Raw genomic sequence first — 17,761 nt, forward strand, 5'->3', positions numbered from 1 at the left:
TGGAACTCCTCAAGCATAGACAGTTGAATGTACTCCCATTTATTCTGTTGAGATTGAATACATAATTTTAATGTGTTCAAACTTATTAGTGGATACAAAAGTTCTGCTAAAAAGATGGAGAGCTATACCATATCATGGATTATTTATATGTCATAAAATTCAAAGGAACGCCACATTCCAACAAAAACATTTTAAGAAGCTAACATACTTTTGAAAAAATTACAACACATGTCAGTGAAGATTAATGGCTTTTTTAGTAGACAAAACTGAGAAAAATGGCTCATTATATGATAAAAATAAAACTTGGTCTCACAAAGCAACATATCAAATAGTTTAAAGGTGATGTTCAATCTTTACCAACCAGTACAGCCTGGCACTAACCAGTAAGAACCAGCGTTTGACCACTCAGGACAGTTGCCAGCCAGTACACTGTGCCACAGTGTCCTAGCTGAACCAAGCTGAACTCAGTGGCTTCAACATGAAAGGAAAAGCAAATGAGTTAATAGAAGACAATGACAATATCTTAACTAATTTTAAATAAATCAAAAAGCAACAAACTTCAAAACAAAATAACTTGTCTACCTTAAAATTAAGAATGTCTGTTTGGTGAAAGATCTCCTAGATTCACAAAGTACCATTCTGAGTTATTTGCAATTGCCCAGAAATATATGAGCAGCTCCTCAGAACAAACAAACACAGCACACAAAAAGGAAGCCCTGTGGGAAAAGGAGCAATTCATAGAAAGAGCAACCAGAAAGGCTGACAGCCATACGACAGGATCCCCAAATCAATGGTGATCCAATGGGAGGACATTAAACACAGTGCCCTTGGACCCACCAGACGGGCAAAAAATCAGAAAGTTGGGCAGTACCAAGTGCTGGTGAGGATAGGAGGAAGGAAGCCTCAAGAGGGAGAGTCAACCCCATTCTAATGAAAAATCTGGAAAGCCAGAGAAAGTAACCAGTGTGACCCGTAATCCTCTCCTGGGTTTGTATGCTAGAGAAGTTCACACGAGCACAGAGGGACACCAAAAAGGATGTTTATCGTGGCCTGGAAAGTGGGTGCCAAGGAGTTGACGGGCACCCAGGTGTCCACCACGTAAGGCAACGTGTGAGTAAGATGCAGTTGATGCCACCGTGGGTTCCATGTGGCAGATTTAGACTGAGCAGAGGCTGCATCCTCATACATATTGAGTGAAAACAGTGAAATTATTGCACAGGAGCTCATAGGTAGAGCAAAAGCATATTCAATCCTAACACACTGTATCTTATAAGGACACAATGACATTCAAAGATACATAATCAACAAACAGCGTGCCAATGGGAGAGGTGGCGTGAAGAAAGGCGAACACGCCACAAAACCAGAGAATCCCAAGATCCAAAGCAAAACGGCTAACTATTCAGTCATGCCTTAAATGTGGGCACCAGGAAGTGTGTACCAGAAAGGTGGCTCTAAAGGGTCCTGGGGAGAGGAGACGCCATGGCTGAGACTCCACGACCTTCACTCTGAGAGCGTTCCACTTGTCTGCCAGGGCTTAAGCCGTAGCACAGACGCACATGCTCCTTTAGTTTCCTTCCCACCAACAAGGCGTCTCCAGCAAACTGTGTTCCCAGCGCCCAATGACAATAAGGCCACTGTTGGTCCTTGATGTGACGTAAGTCCCAGTCCTGGAAGCCCATAATCCCACCCTCATTTATTTCAACTTTGAAGATGAGCAACAGTTCACAGAACGGACATTTCAATGAAGAGACGGGCGATAAAAGTGAGAGGCTGGGGAGACTCCTCCATGTCCCAGGGGCTGCAAAACTCAGCAGGACATGCCATGGAGCCACAGGCCACCAGGGCAGCAACAACCACTACACAACTAACCAAGCAGCTCAGGGCTTGAGACCAAGATCAACAAGAGATGGGAGTCAAAGGTCACGCCTTGGTTTTGCCTCAGCTAAAAGACGAGTTCTACCTCAGCTTCTGATAACTCTTATGGGGCAAAAAAAAGCAAGAAACATTGTCCCCAAGTCCTGGCTGGGCCTCCAGACAGGGAGTAGGGTTTCAGCCCCAGACCTCAATGAGGTCCCCGGATTCCATGCCCAGATCAGCTGGCAGCTCCTTGCCTGAAAGCTTTGTCCCATCGAAGAAGAAAGAGAGCTTGTGTCCAGAGAGTCCCATGGCCTCCTCATAGTGCGACATGAGGGTCTTGAGAGGAGAATCCTGGATGGAGAGGAAACACAGATGTAAAGGCTCAAAGGAGAGGCTGGGGAGACTCTAGGAACCAAATCAGTGAGGTCAGGGTGCCCTGGAGGGGGCAGCGAGCGGATGAGGCTTTCAGCCCTGCGCGGTCCTCTCTGGGCACTGGTGTGAGTCCTCCTCTCCCTCTGGGCCACAGGCTCCTCAAGAAGAGTGGGAGCTACGAGCCCAAGGCTTGGGGGTATAGGCTCTGGGTCAGGCGTGTCCCCCAGCCCCAATCACCTCACCTATAATATGGAGGCAAAATCATAACAAAAGCCAATTCTGAAGTGAGAATCCAGCTGGGGGCCTAGCTCTCCCACTTACTGGACGTGTGACCTTACACAAGTGTTATGGGTTGAACTGTGTATCCCAAAAAAGATACCTGGTAGTCCTAACCTTGGTAAATGTGAATGTGACCTTATATGGATTTAAGGCCTTTGCAAATGTAATGAATTTCAGATGATTAGGGCTCTACTCAACCTATATAATTCATGTCCTTAAACCGGACATGAATGTGGACAGGTGGTGCACACCTGTAATCCCAGCAATTCAGGAGGCTGGGATGGGAGGATCGCATGTTCAAGGCCAGCCTCAGCAACTTAGCGAGAGCCTGTCTCAAAAAAAAGTTAAAAAAAAATACATATATATATGTATATGTCCTTACAAGAGAAAATAGGGACAGACATGTCAGGAGAGCACCATGTGAGCACAGAAGCAGCTGAAGCCAGGAACTCTGGCCACCACCAGGAAGAGGCAAGGAAGGGCTCACTGTGTCCACTGACGTTTGATTTCAACTTCTGATCTTCAGAAGTGTAAAAAGAACAGATTCTATTGAGTTAAGCCACCAGGTTTGTGGTATTGTAATCATCCATTATTCAGGGGGAGACGAGCCAAGATGCCCTGTGGATGCTTAAAACCCAGGACAGTACCAAACCCTATGCATACTCACCCATGATAAGGCTAAGCTTATAAATTAGGCATAGAAAGAAACCAACAATAAAAAATTAGACCAATTTTAACAGTATACTGTACATTGTAATAAAAGTTATGACTGTGATCTGCCTCAAAATATCTTCTATAGGGCTGGGGTTGTGGCTTAGTGGTAGAGTGCTTGCCTGGCACATGTGAGGCACTGGGTTCAATCCTTAGCATCACATAAAAATAAGATGAATAAAATAGAGTCATTGTGTCCATCTACAATTAAATACATATATATATATACATATATATATGTGTATATCTTCTATCCAGTTGCTCAGACACCTGTGCATAGTTTCTTTTCATCTTTTCACTTTATAAAAGAAGCACTTTACAGATTTTCTTTGGCATATCCAAATTGTCAGCATCACAACTCTTATTTGGGGGACTTTATTAAGTAAAATAAGGGTTACCTGAACACAGGTGTTACAATATCAAGCAGTCAATCTGATAACCCAGGCAGCTGCTGAGTGCAGCTAGCATACACAGCAGGTACAATGGGAAAATGCACATCAAGCAGGACACAGTGGGATGGACAAAGGAAGGTGTGTGATTTTATTTTACTACTCAGAACTGTACACAAATTAAAACTTATGAATTGTTTATTTCTGGAATTTTCCACTTCATATTTTCAGATCACAGTTCCATGGGTGACTGAAACCCTAGAAGGTAAACCCCAGATAAGAGGGGACTATACTTCATCTTATAACAGCTGCCATAAGAACTAATACAGCAAGTTCCTCCACCTCTTTAGATCTCAGTTTCTTATTTGTTAAGTGAAGTCAACAACGGTGCTTTCCCAGGTGAGACTGTTGTGAAATAATCTCCTTGTTCATCAAGCAATTATCCCTGCAAGAGGCTGGCCCTTACAAGTGGTACAGTGCCTGCTTAATATCCGTAAGGCCTGGGTTCCAGCCCTTGTACCACCACCACTAAAAAAAAAATGTGGCTTTAATTATTTTTCAGTTGTCCTTTATTGGTTACTGTCCAAGGGTCATTTCTATTTTGACCAGGAGTCAGGAGACTGAGGGGACATACAAACTAGAACAGAGGTTCCCAGCAGAAGAGGGAAGGAATTTGAACAATGGGCTTTCTCCACTATCTAGGCCAGGTGTGTGCCCAGGAATATGGAGGGTAGCGTCTTTGTTGAGTCAGGATTGGGAAGAATCCATTGCTGTCAACTGACAAGAGACAGCAGAGGAAAGGGGAAGGGGTGTGGACAGCCATTTCTTTTCCCACTCACTTGAGACAATGAGATCTCCAGCATCTGATGCTTCTCCTTCCCCTGAACCCTGAGACGGAGCTGTTGGGATGTCTCTGTGGCCTCTGAAGAACTTGCTAGCACCACACAGTCTGTGGGAGGCAGAATCAGGAAGCCAGGTCTAAGTGGGGCATTGGAAGCAGGGCCCACTCTGGACCTTTCCTCATTCCCCCCTCCCTTTGCAAAACTTCCTCCAGCCGGGTGCAGTGGTGCATGCATTAAATCCCTGCACCCAGGAGGCTAAGGCAAGAGGACTACAAGTCAAAGGCCAGCCTTAGCAACTTAGGGAGACCTTGTTTAAAAATTTAAAAAACTAAGGGGGACAAGAAACAGAAGATCCCTTTCAGCCTTCAAATTCTCTGCTCTACCCACACTACCCCCAGCATCCCAAACATGGGTTTCTAGCTTCACGTAGCTTTCTGAGGATGTAGCTCAGTGGTTGAGCATCCCTGGGTTCAATACCTAGTATTGCATAAAACAAAAAGCCTCCTTAAGGCCCACCTCCCTGCCTTCCACTCACCAATGATGTCAGCCACTCCAAGCTTTAGGGTCCTGGGGGTGGCCGTAGGGGCCAGCTCTGTCTCTCCAAAGAGCAATAGAATCCTGCTTGGGGACACCCTGAGATGGGTGGCCATGTGGTCCACCACACTCTGAAGGGGCTCCGACTGAGAAGGGAAAAAAGAAGCAAAGGAGCCCTTCCCACCTTCAAATTCCCTGCCCTACTCCCACCCCACCCCACCACCCCAAACACAGGTTTCTGGCCTGAGCTACTTGCTGAACTCCTCAGCCGTGAGTTTCACCATATTTACCTGGCAAGTATAGAATAACATGTCAGTAAGAGGTTCATGTGAGCAGCACAAAGAAATGAAGCAGCCATGGTATAGGAGAAAAAAAGGGAACAGTGGGGACTACAACAAACGAACGGCATGCCCATCTAAATAGGCCACACCAGCTGACTGGCACCATGTGGGAAGAGGAACAGTTGATCACACCTTCCTTTTTTTTTTTTTTTTTTTTTTTTTGGTATTGGGGATTGAACCCAGGGGCGCTTAATCATTGAGCCATATTCCCAGTCCCTTTATATAGTTTATTCAGAGACAGGGTCTCACTGAGTTGCTTAGGGCCTCACTAAGTTGCTGAGGCTGGCTTTGAACTCACAATCCTCCTGCCTCAGTCTTCCAAGTCACTAGGATTATGGCATTACAGGTGTGCGCCACCATGCCCAACACACCTATTTGTAAAAGAAGCCAGAAATCTGGACTTTTGCCTGAAATTACCCATAATAACCCAAAGGTTGGCAACAAACTTTCTTTTTTTTTTTTTTTTTTCTTTTATGATACGGGGGACCAAACCCAAGGATTGCACATGCAAGGCAAGCATTCTACAGTGAGATACATTCCCACCCCCTCATAAATCTTTAAAGCACCCCAAGGAGCAAAGTGGAGGCTGCTTTCTGATAAGGTCCTGGGCTGCCTGTTGCAACCTAGGCTGAACTGCTTTTGACCCGCTCATGGTTAGCACTCAGTAAGTGCTCAATTCTGTTATCAGTCTTAGTGTTGAACTGAGGCCATCCCCACACAACTATCAGCCTTTTCCAGGAAGCTGGAGGAGCTCAGGATGACTGAGTGACATCTGCTGTGTCCAATGCAGTGAGAACAAGCACAAGACGGAAGCAGAGAACCCTAGGAGGAAAAAGCAAGATGGATGACCAAAAAATCTTTGTAGAAGATATGATACTTCAGTGGAGCCTCGAAGAATGAGCAGGAAGGTTGCCAGAGAGGGAAAAATTACAGAGAGAAGATCAAAGACATGGACGGGAGAGTAGAAGGCATCTCCAGAGAGCAGGATGGGAAGAGGAAAATGTAGTCCCTCCTGCCAGGACCCGCCTGCAGTCTCTCCAAAAGCAGCTCTTGGGTCCTTCTCCTGTGAACCCTCAGGCACTTACCATTCTGATAGGCAATCTGATCAGGTCAGCCCGGCACCGGATTTTGAGTGGGAAGAGCCTGGGGCTCTCTGGAAGGGTGGGCCCCTCCACTAGGACCACCTCATCATCTTGGTTCTGGTGGCCTTGGCCCTGGTGTTGCTTGGGGCTCAAGCAGGATCGGATTTCTTGGAGGCGTTTGTTCACTTCCCTGAGGTGCAGATAGGACTCTGGGTCAGCTGGGGTCAGCCACCCTCCCAAACTGTCCCTCTTTACCCCAACCAGAGCCCCATGCCCCTGACACCTCAATTTCTGGAGTGCCCGAGTATGCTTTCTGCTCTTGGTTCTTGGTGGAGGTGGGGGCAAAGGAGAGTTGTCCTGAGCCCTGTAGGAAGAAGAGAGGAACAAGATGGAGGCAAAGGAAAGACTCCAGCCCCAGCTGTGGATCCCCAAGAACCACAGTGGGAGCTGCAGAATCAAGAAAAAGCACTTTCTAGTAATTTCTATTTTACCAGAAGACCGGGGTAGGTAAGGGACAGGGAAAACCTAAAACATCAACTTTATATTTACAAGAGCCAAACATGAAAGGAGGAAAATGCCCCACTTAAAGATAAGCCACTTCCCAGGTAAATGTCTAATAACATCTAAGAGATACCAGGCATTTATTATTCTTCATCTACTCGACAATTCTGACTCAGGTACCATGATTGTTCCCACTTAATAGACAAAGAAAGAGAAGCAGAGAGAAGACAGCAAACGACAGCTGTCTTCACCCCTATCCTACATTATCCCACCTCAGACTCCATTTCCATGCTGGTCTGAAAAGTCCTGGTGGGTCCTCTCTTCTCCCAAGAGATTGATTCCCCACCTGGGTCTCAAAACTCCTTCTATCCCTCCTCCTTTCCCTTTCAGGAGCCACCAAAGGTCCTGCCTGCCTCAGCTTACCTCTCCAACTCCCTTCCTGTTCCCAGGGCCCAAGAGCCCCAGCCTCACTCACACAAACACCTTCTTTTTCTTCTCTTCTTTCTCATCCTTACTCCTCAGCTTCTTCTTCCAGGGAGAGCCTGGAAATGGGGGATCCTCAGGGTGAGGACTGCTAGCATCTGTCACATCTGCCTCTGGGGGCAGAGGAGGAGAAAGTGGAAAGGGTTAGCCAAGAGAGGGAGGGGACTGCCAAGAAGAAACAAGTCACAGGCTTTAAGAAAGGCCTGGGCCAGGGGTGTAGACTAGTGGGAGAGCACTTGCCTAGCATTTGCAAGGCCCAGCACCATAAAAAATTAAAAGGGTTGAAAAAAGGAGACTGTGGAACCCAAAAACACAAGGGAGCACTCAGCCTTCAAGAAGTGAGCAAGGGATTGCTATTTGTTGAATACTTTCCTTTAAGTCACCATTTTTAACTTAAATTTCTAATTAAAAAAATGTTGGGGGCTGTGCCATGTTGGCGGTGCCAGGATGGCGCCTGATCACATCGGCAGCAAGGAGGTTAATTGACATAAGCACACTCAGGTGATTTTCTCGTCCACGCACACAATGTATGTGCATGTGTTCTGGAGCACTAATTGCCTGCTCTGAGCCTCTCGCCTAATCTTTGCGTAAGAGGCGTGGCCCTGCTCTCCGCATCCTGGAGGTGATATAAGCGTAGGCGGAGCGAGACAGAAGCAGCCAGAGGGAAAAACACGGACAGCAGCCATTACCAGAAAAGCAGTAGCAGAAGACACGCCACAGCAGCCATTAGCAAAAAAGCCAGAAGAAAGAACACAGCAGCGAGTAGGGACAGCGGCGGAAGGCAGACTGCGGAACGGAGAAAAGCCTGTCTTTCTTTCAAAGTTTCTCTCTTAAGCAAAGTTTCTTTCTCTCTGATAAGCGGGGTCTCTCTCTCTCCTCTCAAAGCAAGTAAACCTCATTTCCTCTATCCTCTATAAACAAGCAAGAAAGCAGTGCACTAAAGAGAAAGATAGAAGTGCCTCAGTTTCCACTCCACTACCCATAAGACCCGTGCAAGTTGTTGCTGCAGGCGGTGACAAATATCCATGGATTTTGGAACCACAAAGAGCCAGCGACAAAAATATATATACTAAAATACAGAAGCTTTTCCCCATTTGATCACTGCCAATAAGATTTTAACATAAAACATAAGAATAAATGCTGTTGGGCTGGGGTACAGCTCAGTGGCAAAGTGCTTGCCTAGCATACACAAGGCCCTGTGTTCTTTTCCCAGCAGCACAAAATAAATAAATACTCTGCAAATGAAACAATAATAAACTTCAGATCAATGGTTCTCAACAAGGGACAATTTTGCCTCCCTGGGGACATGTGACAATGTCTGGAGACAATTTTGTTGTCACATTGTGGAGGGGAATGAGGTCGTGGTTTGGTAGTGAACAGAAGTCAGGATGCAGTTAAACTTCCTAGGGTACACAGGACAGCCTCCCTAAATAAAGACCTTTCCCGTCCAAAGTATCAGTAATGCTGAGGTTGGGAAATTCTGTCCTAGCTAAGCAAGGCAGCTGTCAGAGTTATGAAATTCTGCATTTCTAACCAACTCAGGGGATGCCCAACACTGCTGGGCCTGCATTCTGAAGAGCAAGGATGGAGGTACCTTTTGATAGTACTTCTACATTCCAGGTACTGTTCTAAACTATATACATGGCCAAGAAACAGCTCTCTATATATTCCCTTTAAATAATTCTCACCAAAGTCATTTTAACATAGATCCAATATAATCCCCATTTTCCTTATGAGGAAATTGAAGCATTAAAAGGTTAAATACCTTGCCCATGGTCACACAGCTACCAAGAGTTAGAGCTGGATTCTTAGCCAAGTCAAATCAGTCTACCCTACTTTCTCACAATACCAAAGCCTTGGTCTAAGTCTGCATTTACAGATGGGATGACTTATTAGACTTGATTTCTATTCACTATCCTTGGGTGGTTTGCAAAAATCACACATCATTGGGGGAGGATAAAGGTTGGGCAGCCCTGATAAGATTCAAACAAACTCTTCTGGCTCCAGAGTGTTCCCAAGTACTTGGTGCAGATGTAACAAGATGTCACAAATTCTAAACATCTCCTCTTCCCCTGCCCCCACTAGGATCACAGAATCAGAATGTCTGGGGGTGCCACCTGATAATCTGTATTAGCACATTCTTCTATTAGAGTTGGGAAGAGGGTAGTTGGACAGCACTTCTAAGTTGGCTCCTGTGCCTTCTTGTTAACAGCCCAGCTCCTTCCAGAACCAGTCTTTTCTTAGGTAAGACATAGGAGTTCCCTCTTTCATGTCCTTCCCCTGAGACTCAAGAGACAAATAGGGCTGGGAATGTGCTCAGTGCTACAGCACAAGCACAGTCCCTGGGCTGGATTCCAAAACCATAAGAGAAGAGAGAGATAATTGGCTGCAGGGATGTGAACTCCAGAAAGTCTCCTGAGGGAAGCCAATGCTCCTTTTACCTTCCTCAGCCTCTGCAGGGCAGAGTTTCAGGAGGGACACATGATCTGGGATGAGGTGGAGGCTGCTTTCCACCTGTAAAGACAAAAAGGGGAGATTCAGTCCCAAGTTCGCTCCCTACCAAAAGGGAACATAAGGATGAATCTTCTGGCATCTAGCTCCTATGTCCTCCCTGAGGATGACGATACTATGGCCCTGACCAGGCAACTCAGAAGTCCAGCTTCCCCAGAATCCAATTTTTCTTTTTTCCAGTGCTGGGGATTCAACCTAAGGCCACATGTATGCGAGGCAAGCACTCTACCACTGTGCAATATTGCCAGCTCGCTCAGGATCCAAAATTGTAGTACCAAGCCCCATTCCCCAAGGCACTCTGAAGATGCAAGCTTAGTTCTTTTAACCGGGTATTTAGCCATCCCTCTACCCTAGACTCCTAGGGAACCCCAGCCCCCTGGCTCCCTCAGCAATGGGCTCCAATCTAAAAATCCAAATCCCAGTCTCAATTCTCTCACTCCCCGAACCTCCCTACTCCCAAGATAAAAGAGCCCCATACTTCCAACATACCCAAGTCCCTTCACTTCCCCCCACAATCTGTAGGTGCCCCAGGAGCCTCGCCTCTCCGCCTCCGACACCCGAGCCCCTGGTTTCTGTTTAGCCCTCCAAGGCCGGCCCCAGCACCCAGCCCCAGCACTCCCTAAACACCGCCCCTCTCGGGTCGCACAGCCCCTAGGGCCCTCGGCCCCAGCCCTCCCGAGGACCTGGCTGCACCTTCCCGGAGTACACCGGAACCACCGGCGCCTCCCCCGGATCCAGCAGCAGCCGCCGCCGCCGCCTGACCAGGGTCCGCTGGGCTCCCGCAGGCCGCGCGTCGGCGCCTTCACTGTTACTGTCACTGTCGCTGTCGGCCCGGGGTGCGGCCGGCCTGGGCTGCGGCTCTGGAGGCGAGACCTCAGCCGGGGACGAGACCTCAGCTGGGTCCGCAGCACCGCGCGCAGTCGCCACCTCCAGGATGTCCTCGTCACTGTCGCTGACCAAGTCGACAAGCACGGTGTCCAGAGTGCGCCGAGCTGGAGACCGCTGGGCGCGAGGACGCCGGCCCCGACCGCCCCGGGCTCCCCGAGCCCCTCGGCCAACACCGCCGCCTCGGGGCCTTCGACCCCGTCTCCTCACCGGTTCCGCCATGACTCTCGCTCGGCAGTCACACAAGCCCTCCTTCTCTCTTCGCCCGGCCCCCTCCAGCGACTTTCGCTTTTTACTGGGCGAACAGCCTGCCAGTCAGCATCTCTCTCCGCCCACACGCTCTGGCTCCTCCTCCCTACCTTTTCATTGGTCAATTGGCCCGTCCATCACGCATCCACCACTGAAACAAAGGCGCCAAAGATTCTAATGTCCTCGGTGCAATCAGAGAAAGTTTCGATTCGGTCTAGCTCACCCATTGGCTGGATTGCTTCTCTTCTGAAAAGCCTTCCCCCAGACCCGCCATTGAAGAGACCCGTCTCCTTGGTGGGCGGAGGAGCCGCGCATCCTGGGAATTGTAGTCCTCAGGCCCTAAGGCTGCAGAGAGAAAGAGGAACGAGTGGGAATTACATTAGAAGCTGAGACATTGGACCTGAGATTTCACAGGTGTCTGGCCACGGTCCCCACAAACACACATGTCGTGGGCATGAAGAATTCCAGTCAATGCCGCACACTCACACATGTATGCCCTCACTCATATCAGACAACTTCAAACACATCTGTGGGTGTATATATACATATGACTCTATACACCCATAGAACACACTCCCACAACGCAGCCTTTGGCACAACTCAGCTCAGAAACACTTTCAAGGGCAAAGACAGATTCAGATAAGAGGCTTAATTCTCCCAGTTGCAAACAAATGGAAAAACTTCTTGCCTTTCCCTCTTTCAAAATGTGTCCTTTAGAATACAGGTGCTTCTCGATTTACGATGGCATTACCTTCCAATAAAACCATTGCACTTAATATGCCTAACATCGCAGCTCAACACCACAGCGCCCTGTGGAGTACTGGCTGTTCACCCTGTGATGGCAGGGTTGGCTGGGAGCTTCAGCTCCGGTCCCTGCCCAGCATCATGTGAGAGGAGCCTGCCGTGCTAGCCTGGAAACAAATCGAAATCCTACATTTGGAAGTACAATTTCTGCTGAATGTCTCCCGAAAAATAGTTGATCCATCATCTGCATTTGTTAATCTTTATAATACCTTTCACAACTCAGGCGTTTCACTGCTCAAAAAGGAAGGACCTGAGAGCTGTATTGTTTTGTTGCAGGTGGGGAGCGGAGGGGTTTGCTGGGAACTGAATCTAGGGCCTGGTACTGCCAGTCAAGTGCTCTACCACTGAGCCACACCCCTAGTTCACAGGAGCTGTTTTTGAAACACAGCTTCCCTGTCTCCTGGTCCCTATGGGAAAATAAAAGCCTAACTTCTCTGGTCATCCTGCTCCAACATGCAAAACTAGTACCTGAGAAGTTTGTTTGCTCCCTGGCAAACATATTAGCACAAATTGTCTTCTTACTTATGATAGAATTAAGATGAACCATGTTTGACCAAAGGTGTTATCAACTCCTTCTGAGGAGTAGTTTTTCTTGAAAGCCTGATATCAGTTTTGAAATTTGATCTTGAATGGCTGCGGGTGTAACTCAGTGGTAGAGCACGTGCTTGACTTGCTGGAGGCCCTGGGTTCAAGGCAAGATTTCTGCCTTTGCAATCTTAGTGGATTGCCTGTGATGCCAATCACATTCTGCCTTCATGCTTACTCAGTAATAAAACCTTCCTGTCCCTACAGCCTTTGTGGAGAGGGCTAATGGGTTGGCAGATTTTGTATTTAATTATATTCCCCCAACACACCCACCCACGCATCACACAAATGGCATCACACACCTCCGACATCTGCATCTTCCACACAAGTCCTGTGCAACACAACACAAACATCCCTTCAATACTTCACACCTCCCACTTTGCCTCTGAGTGTATAAATCCCTGAACCCCTCATCATGCATACTTCCAGTGACACCTACACACCAGGTGCCCAACTCCACAAGACACACACACACATACACACACACACACAATGTTCATGTCGCTTGTACTTCAAACATCCATCCAGAATAGCATCCCGAACACTACCCACATCCCATCCCAGACACCACCACCACCATCTCTATGACATCTCCTCCACACTCACCCCAACTCAGTCAGTGCACCCTCAGCTCCTCCACGCTGACTCAGCCCAGGTCAGGACTGAAGGCTCAAGCCAGCAGGTGGAGCTGTTTCCCAGGACAGAGAGACTCCCGGGCTCTGACAGAGAGGACGCCAAGGACTTCCCAGCCCCAGGAGACCTTTGCAGCCAGGCTGGAGATATAGAGATTGCACCAAAGGCCCTGATGGGAACCAAAGGTATATTTTGGGAGACCAAAATACACCTCCCCAAAATATACTTATTTGGCGTATTTCATGATGGCTATTCAGAGAAATGCTCACAGTCTGTAAAAGACATTTACATCCATAAAGGAAGTCGACATTAGCAAAGTAAACAGTAGGCACCAGCTGTGGCTTTCTCTGGGGTCCCCTCTGAGGTAGAATAGAAGAAATAAGAAAGAAGAAGAAAGGAGATATAAAGGAAGGCCAAGGAAATCAAAATTTAAATTCAGAAGTTCGGTATCCTTCTCTAGGCCTAAGCCAGTCTCTCTCCTGGGCCTGTCATTCCCAAATTTCTGAAAAATAAGTAAATTTGTCATGAGCATGATTAATTATCCTCCCAATAAATAGATTAAGCAAAGAGAGATATGACATTTTAAGAAACCTATTTAGGTGACTTTCCAGGGCTATCTATTGATCAGACCATCTCCATGTCACCAAAAACCACCTTGAGATCCCCAGACTGATGTCATTCCACATACCTTCCTATAGCCACTCCTCACTGAGTTTTCTTTCAAAGAAGAGCCAGGAACCCCCTAAAACCAGTCTCTCATTCTCGAGATGGCCTGCCTTGTCCCTTGAATGTGTTAATCTACTTTCCTAAATAAACTTCTGTCTGTGCCTCTGACTGCTGCGTGCTGAGATTCTTTCCATCACATAAGACCAAAGAACCCTGCCTGTCCTGGGTGGAATTCCACCTTCTCCCCAGGAACTCTTTGGACCTTTCTTGGGAGAGAGACACCTCTTCTCCTGGGATATCTTAGCTGTCACCACCTATGCCCAGAAGACCCAGGCCCATTTATTTCTGTAACTATATTATATTAGATACGTACACTTTATATATGTTACTTATAAATATAATATTACATACATTAGCCCCCATCACGCGTCCCTTCTGAAACTCTGCCCTGCAGGGCTCAGGAAAGTGAAGGAGAGTTTCTAAGGAGAGGTCCCTGGCACCGGCTTCTCTGAGACTCCCTGGAGACACCCCTGAAGCCAATTCTTTCTCTATCTTTAGGGAATAATATGTAAACTTCAATTATCTGAATTTTTTTTTAGTCTCATAATTTTGTGTGATTCCCATGCATGCAGCTGTACTTAAAATGATTTTTCTAGCTAACACGGTAGCCTTTAACCTCCGCAACTCAGGAGGCTCAGGCAGAAGAGGCACAAATTCAAGGCCGGTCTGAGAAATTTAGTGAGATCCTGTCTCAAAATAAAAACTAGAAAGGGCTGGGAGTGTAGCTCAGCGGTAGAATACCCATGGGTTCCATCCCCAGTACCAAAGAGAAAGACAGAAAATAATTTTTTTCTCATTAATCTGTCTGCTATGAGGTTATTCCAGAGATTCAAATTATCAAATCTTCAGACAATAGAGGGAAAGGTTGTTTTTTGGAGACGGGATCTTACTATGTTGTCCAGGCTGGACTTGAATTCCCGGGCTCATGCGATCCTCCTGCCTCAGCTTCCCCAGTAGCTGGGACAAGTGCCACCGTACCTGGCTGACAGTAGAGAGAAAGTTTAAAACAGCCCTGCACCGCTCTTCTAGCCATGGGCCCCACCTGGGAGACAACTGGAACTGAGATGCAAGAAGTGACCCTGAGGGCCTGAAATGTCCCTCAAGCCTCAGGAGATGAAAGCGGCCCAGGCCCTGCCCCCAAACCAAGTCATGGAACAGGAAATTGAGAAGCTTGGGAATGTGGCTTCTTCCTGGACAGGTCTCTGCACAGTAGTCTTGGTGCCTTCTACCTCCTAGCACACAGTAGGCACCTAATAAATGCCCAATAATAATAATAGCTAATGTTCGAGGGCTTACTACGCCACTGTAGTGTCATTTGCTCATTAAGGGATTGGGAATGCGGCCCCTTGATGAACAAATGACATGTAAAGTACATGGGTGGGGCTGGAGGGCTTGCCTAGCATGAGCAAGGGCCTGGGTTCAATACCCAGCATCCCCCCCCCAAAAAAAAAACAGACTCATTAAGGATGAAGCTCACATTATCATCCCTACTTCATAGTCCAGGAAACCGCTGCTCAGAGACCTGAGTCCCACAGCTTGGGGCCTGATCCTGGCGCTCTGGGCTGGAGGTGGCACCTCTCTCTTCCACCCTCTGCTTCCCCCCCCCCCCCGAGACTTGCCTAAGTGGCAGAGCCCACAGGGACCCTCCATCCTCCATCCCACCCCCCAGTGCCCGAAACTCCCACGGCTGCACTTTCCACAACCCGACATTTGCTCCTCCTCCTTCCCATTCTCTCTCATTCCCTGAGCCTCTGAAGATCACTCCTAAGCCCTAGCTGGCTACTGGGGGCACTGAGGAGCCTGGGACGAGGATCCAACCTCAGGAAAGCAGGAATTTTTGACCACAAGCAAATTAGTCTTAGGCCTGTCATCTCAGCAACTCGGGAGGCTGAGGCAGGAGAATCTGAAGTTCAAGGCCAGCCTCAACAATTTAGCGAGGCCCTAAGCAACTTAGTGAGACCCTGTCTCAAAATAAAGCATAAAAAGTGCTGGGATGTGGCTCAGTGGTAAAGTGCCTTCAATCTCCAGTATCCCCCTGCCCCCGGCCCCCCAAAAATCCAGAATGTTCTTATTTTCTCCATGCCAGAAATAAAGAAGGAAATCAAAGGTGCGATGGCTCAGGGAGGAGGAATGAGGTCAAGCAGCCCCAGGCACGACTCCCCACCCCACCCTTCGTGTGAGGATTGAACCCAGGCATGCTCTGCCACGGAGCTGGATCCCCAGTCCTTCTTGCTTTTTACTTTTTGACAGGGTCTCACTAAGTTGCACAGGCTGGCCTAGAACTTGTGATTCTCCTGCCTCAATCCAGAGTTGCTGGGATTACAGGTGTATGCCACTATGCCCAGATGTGGGATTGTAATTTTTTAAATTTTTTTAAATTTTTACAGACTGCATTTTGATTCATTGTACACAAATGGGGTACAACTTTTCATTTCTATGGTTGTACATGATGTAGAATCACACCATTCATGTAATCATACATATACATAGGATAATACTATCTGTTTCATTCTATTAGCTTTCTGTGCTCCACCCCCTTCCACCCCATTTTTCTCTACACCATCCAAAGTTCCTTCATTCTTCGCTTCCCCCACCTCACCTCATTATATATTGTCATCCACTTATCAGAGAAAACATTCAGCCTTTGGTTTTTTGGGCTTGGTCTATTTCACTTAACATGATATTTTCCAACTTCATTCATTTACCAGCAAACGCCATAATTTTATTCTTCTTTATGGCCAAATAATAGTCCATTGTGTATAATACCACAGTTTCTTTATCCAATTGAAGGGCATCTAGGTTGGTTCCACAATATAGCTATTGTGAATTGAGCTGCTATGAACATTGATGTGGCTGCATCACTGTAGAATGCTGATTTTAAGTCCTTTGGGTATAAACCGAGGAGTGGGATAGCTGGGTCAAATGGTGGGTCCATTCCAAGTTTTCTGAGGAATCTCCATACTGCTTTCCGGGATTGTAATTTTAATACTCACCTGGGGACAGAGATCAAGACTAAGGCCTCAGGAACAGCAGCAACCTGAAATAGGAATATCTCCTCTGGGCACAGATAAGGGAGAAAAGAAAATCCTTCCCCGGGGTCCTGGCATGGGACACGGAAGTAAATCATCGTGGGTAATCAGGATCTCAAGCTCACGGAAGTCAGGTCCTGGATACAGCCCAAACTTCTGGTATGAAAACCTACTAAGACAAACTCATGAATAAAACGGTCAGAAACCTGTGTGGCCGGTAAAACAGTGGCAGAAGCCAAAATAAGCTGTCCCCAGGGTGGGGCAGTGGGGCCGAGGGAACTCAAAGGATTCCCACAGGCAGGAGAAGCACAAAGAAGTCAAAAAGCCTTCCATGGAAACCACGGGGGATTCTCCCTATTATAAATCGTGCTGGTCGCAGTGGCGCACACCTGCAATCCCAGAGGCTCAGGAGGCTGACGCTGGTAGATTGAGAGTTCAAAGCCAGCCCCAGCAAAAGCGAGGCGCTAAGCAATTCAGTGAGACCCTGTCTCTAAATAAAATACAGAATAGGGCTGGGGACGTGGCTCCGTGGTCGAGTGCCCCTGAGTTTAATCTCTGGTACCCACAAGAAATTAATTAAGTTAATTAATAAAGATAATAATAACCATATAAGGCCTCTTCCCCTAGCCAGTTAGCAATCAAAATAGGTATTTAACTTCTCCATGCCTCGGTTTCCTCAGCTGTAAGATGGTGATTTTCATGCTCCTTCCTGCTATGACCGTTGTGAACATAAAATGAGATGCTACCCATAAAGCACTTAGAAAGATACCTGGCACATGGCAGTAATGTTAATACAGGCAAAGTAGGTTTAAAATGGTCAGGGATAGGGCTGGGAGATAGCTCAGTCAGTAGAGTGCTTGCCTTGCAAGCCCAAAGCCCTGGGTTCTGTTCAGAGATAAAGAAGAACTCTCCAGAAGGAAAATAGGATATCTACATTTTTAAAAATTT

The 17,761-nt window shown here is 47.3% G+C and overlaps 1 protein-coding gene across 1 annotated transcript; it reads right to left on the minus strand.

Moving 5' to 3' along the window:
* Positions 1-18: 18 nt before the first annotated feature.
* NFATC2IP (nuclear factor of activated T cells 2 interacting protein) lies at positions 19-11,042 on the minus strand. The gene is made up of 8 exons (XM_079120918.1): positions 10,596-11,042; positions 9,833-9,905; positions 7,384-7,504; positions 6,691-6,771; positions 6,411-6,597; positions 4,986-5,130; positions 4,448-4,557; positions 19-2,208 (listed from the first exon to the last, which is right to left on the minus strand). Exons 1-8 carry the CDS (start codon positions 11,007-11,009, stop codon positions 2,050-2,052), a joined length of 1,290 nt encoding a protein of 429 aa, XP_078977044.1. The 5' UTR covers positions 11,010-11,042; the 3' UTR covers positions 19-2,049.
* Positions 11,043-17,761: the final 6,719 nt, after the last annotated feature.

The sequence above is a fragment of the Sciurus vulgaris genome (assembly GCF_902686455.1).
Source record: "Sciurus vulgaris genome assembly, chromosome: 18".
Lineage (NCBI taxonomy): Eukaryota > Metazoa > Chordata > Mammalia > Rodentia > Sciuridae > Sciurus > Sciurus vulgaris.

Excerpts from the sequence above, each read along its gene's own strand:
- NFATC2IP (XM_079120918.1), bottom strand. The coding sequence starts at position 11,009 with ATGGCGGAACCGGTGAGGAGACGGGGTCGAAGGCCCCGAGGCGGCGGT. Across the intron at positions 6,772-7,383 it reads AAGAAAAAGAAGGTGTTTGT|GGCTCAGGACAACTCTCCTT; the intron begins GTGAGTGAGGCT and ends TTCTTCCTACAG. Across the intron at positions 4,558-4,985 it reads TGGAGTGGCTGACATCATTG|ACTGTGTGGTGCTAGCAAGT; the intron begins GTGAGTGGAAGG and ends TGCCTCCCACAG.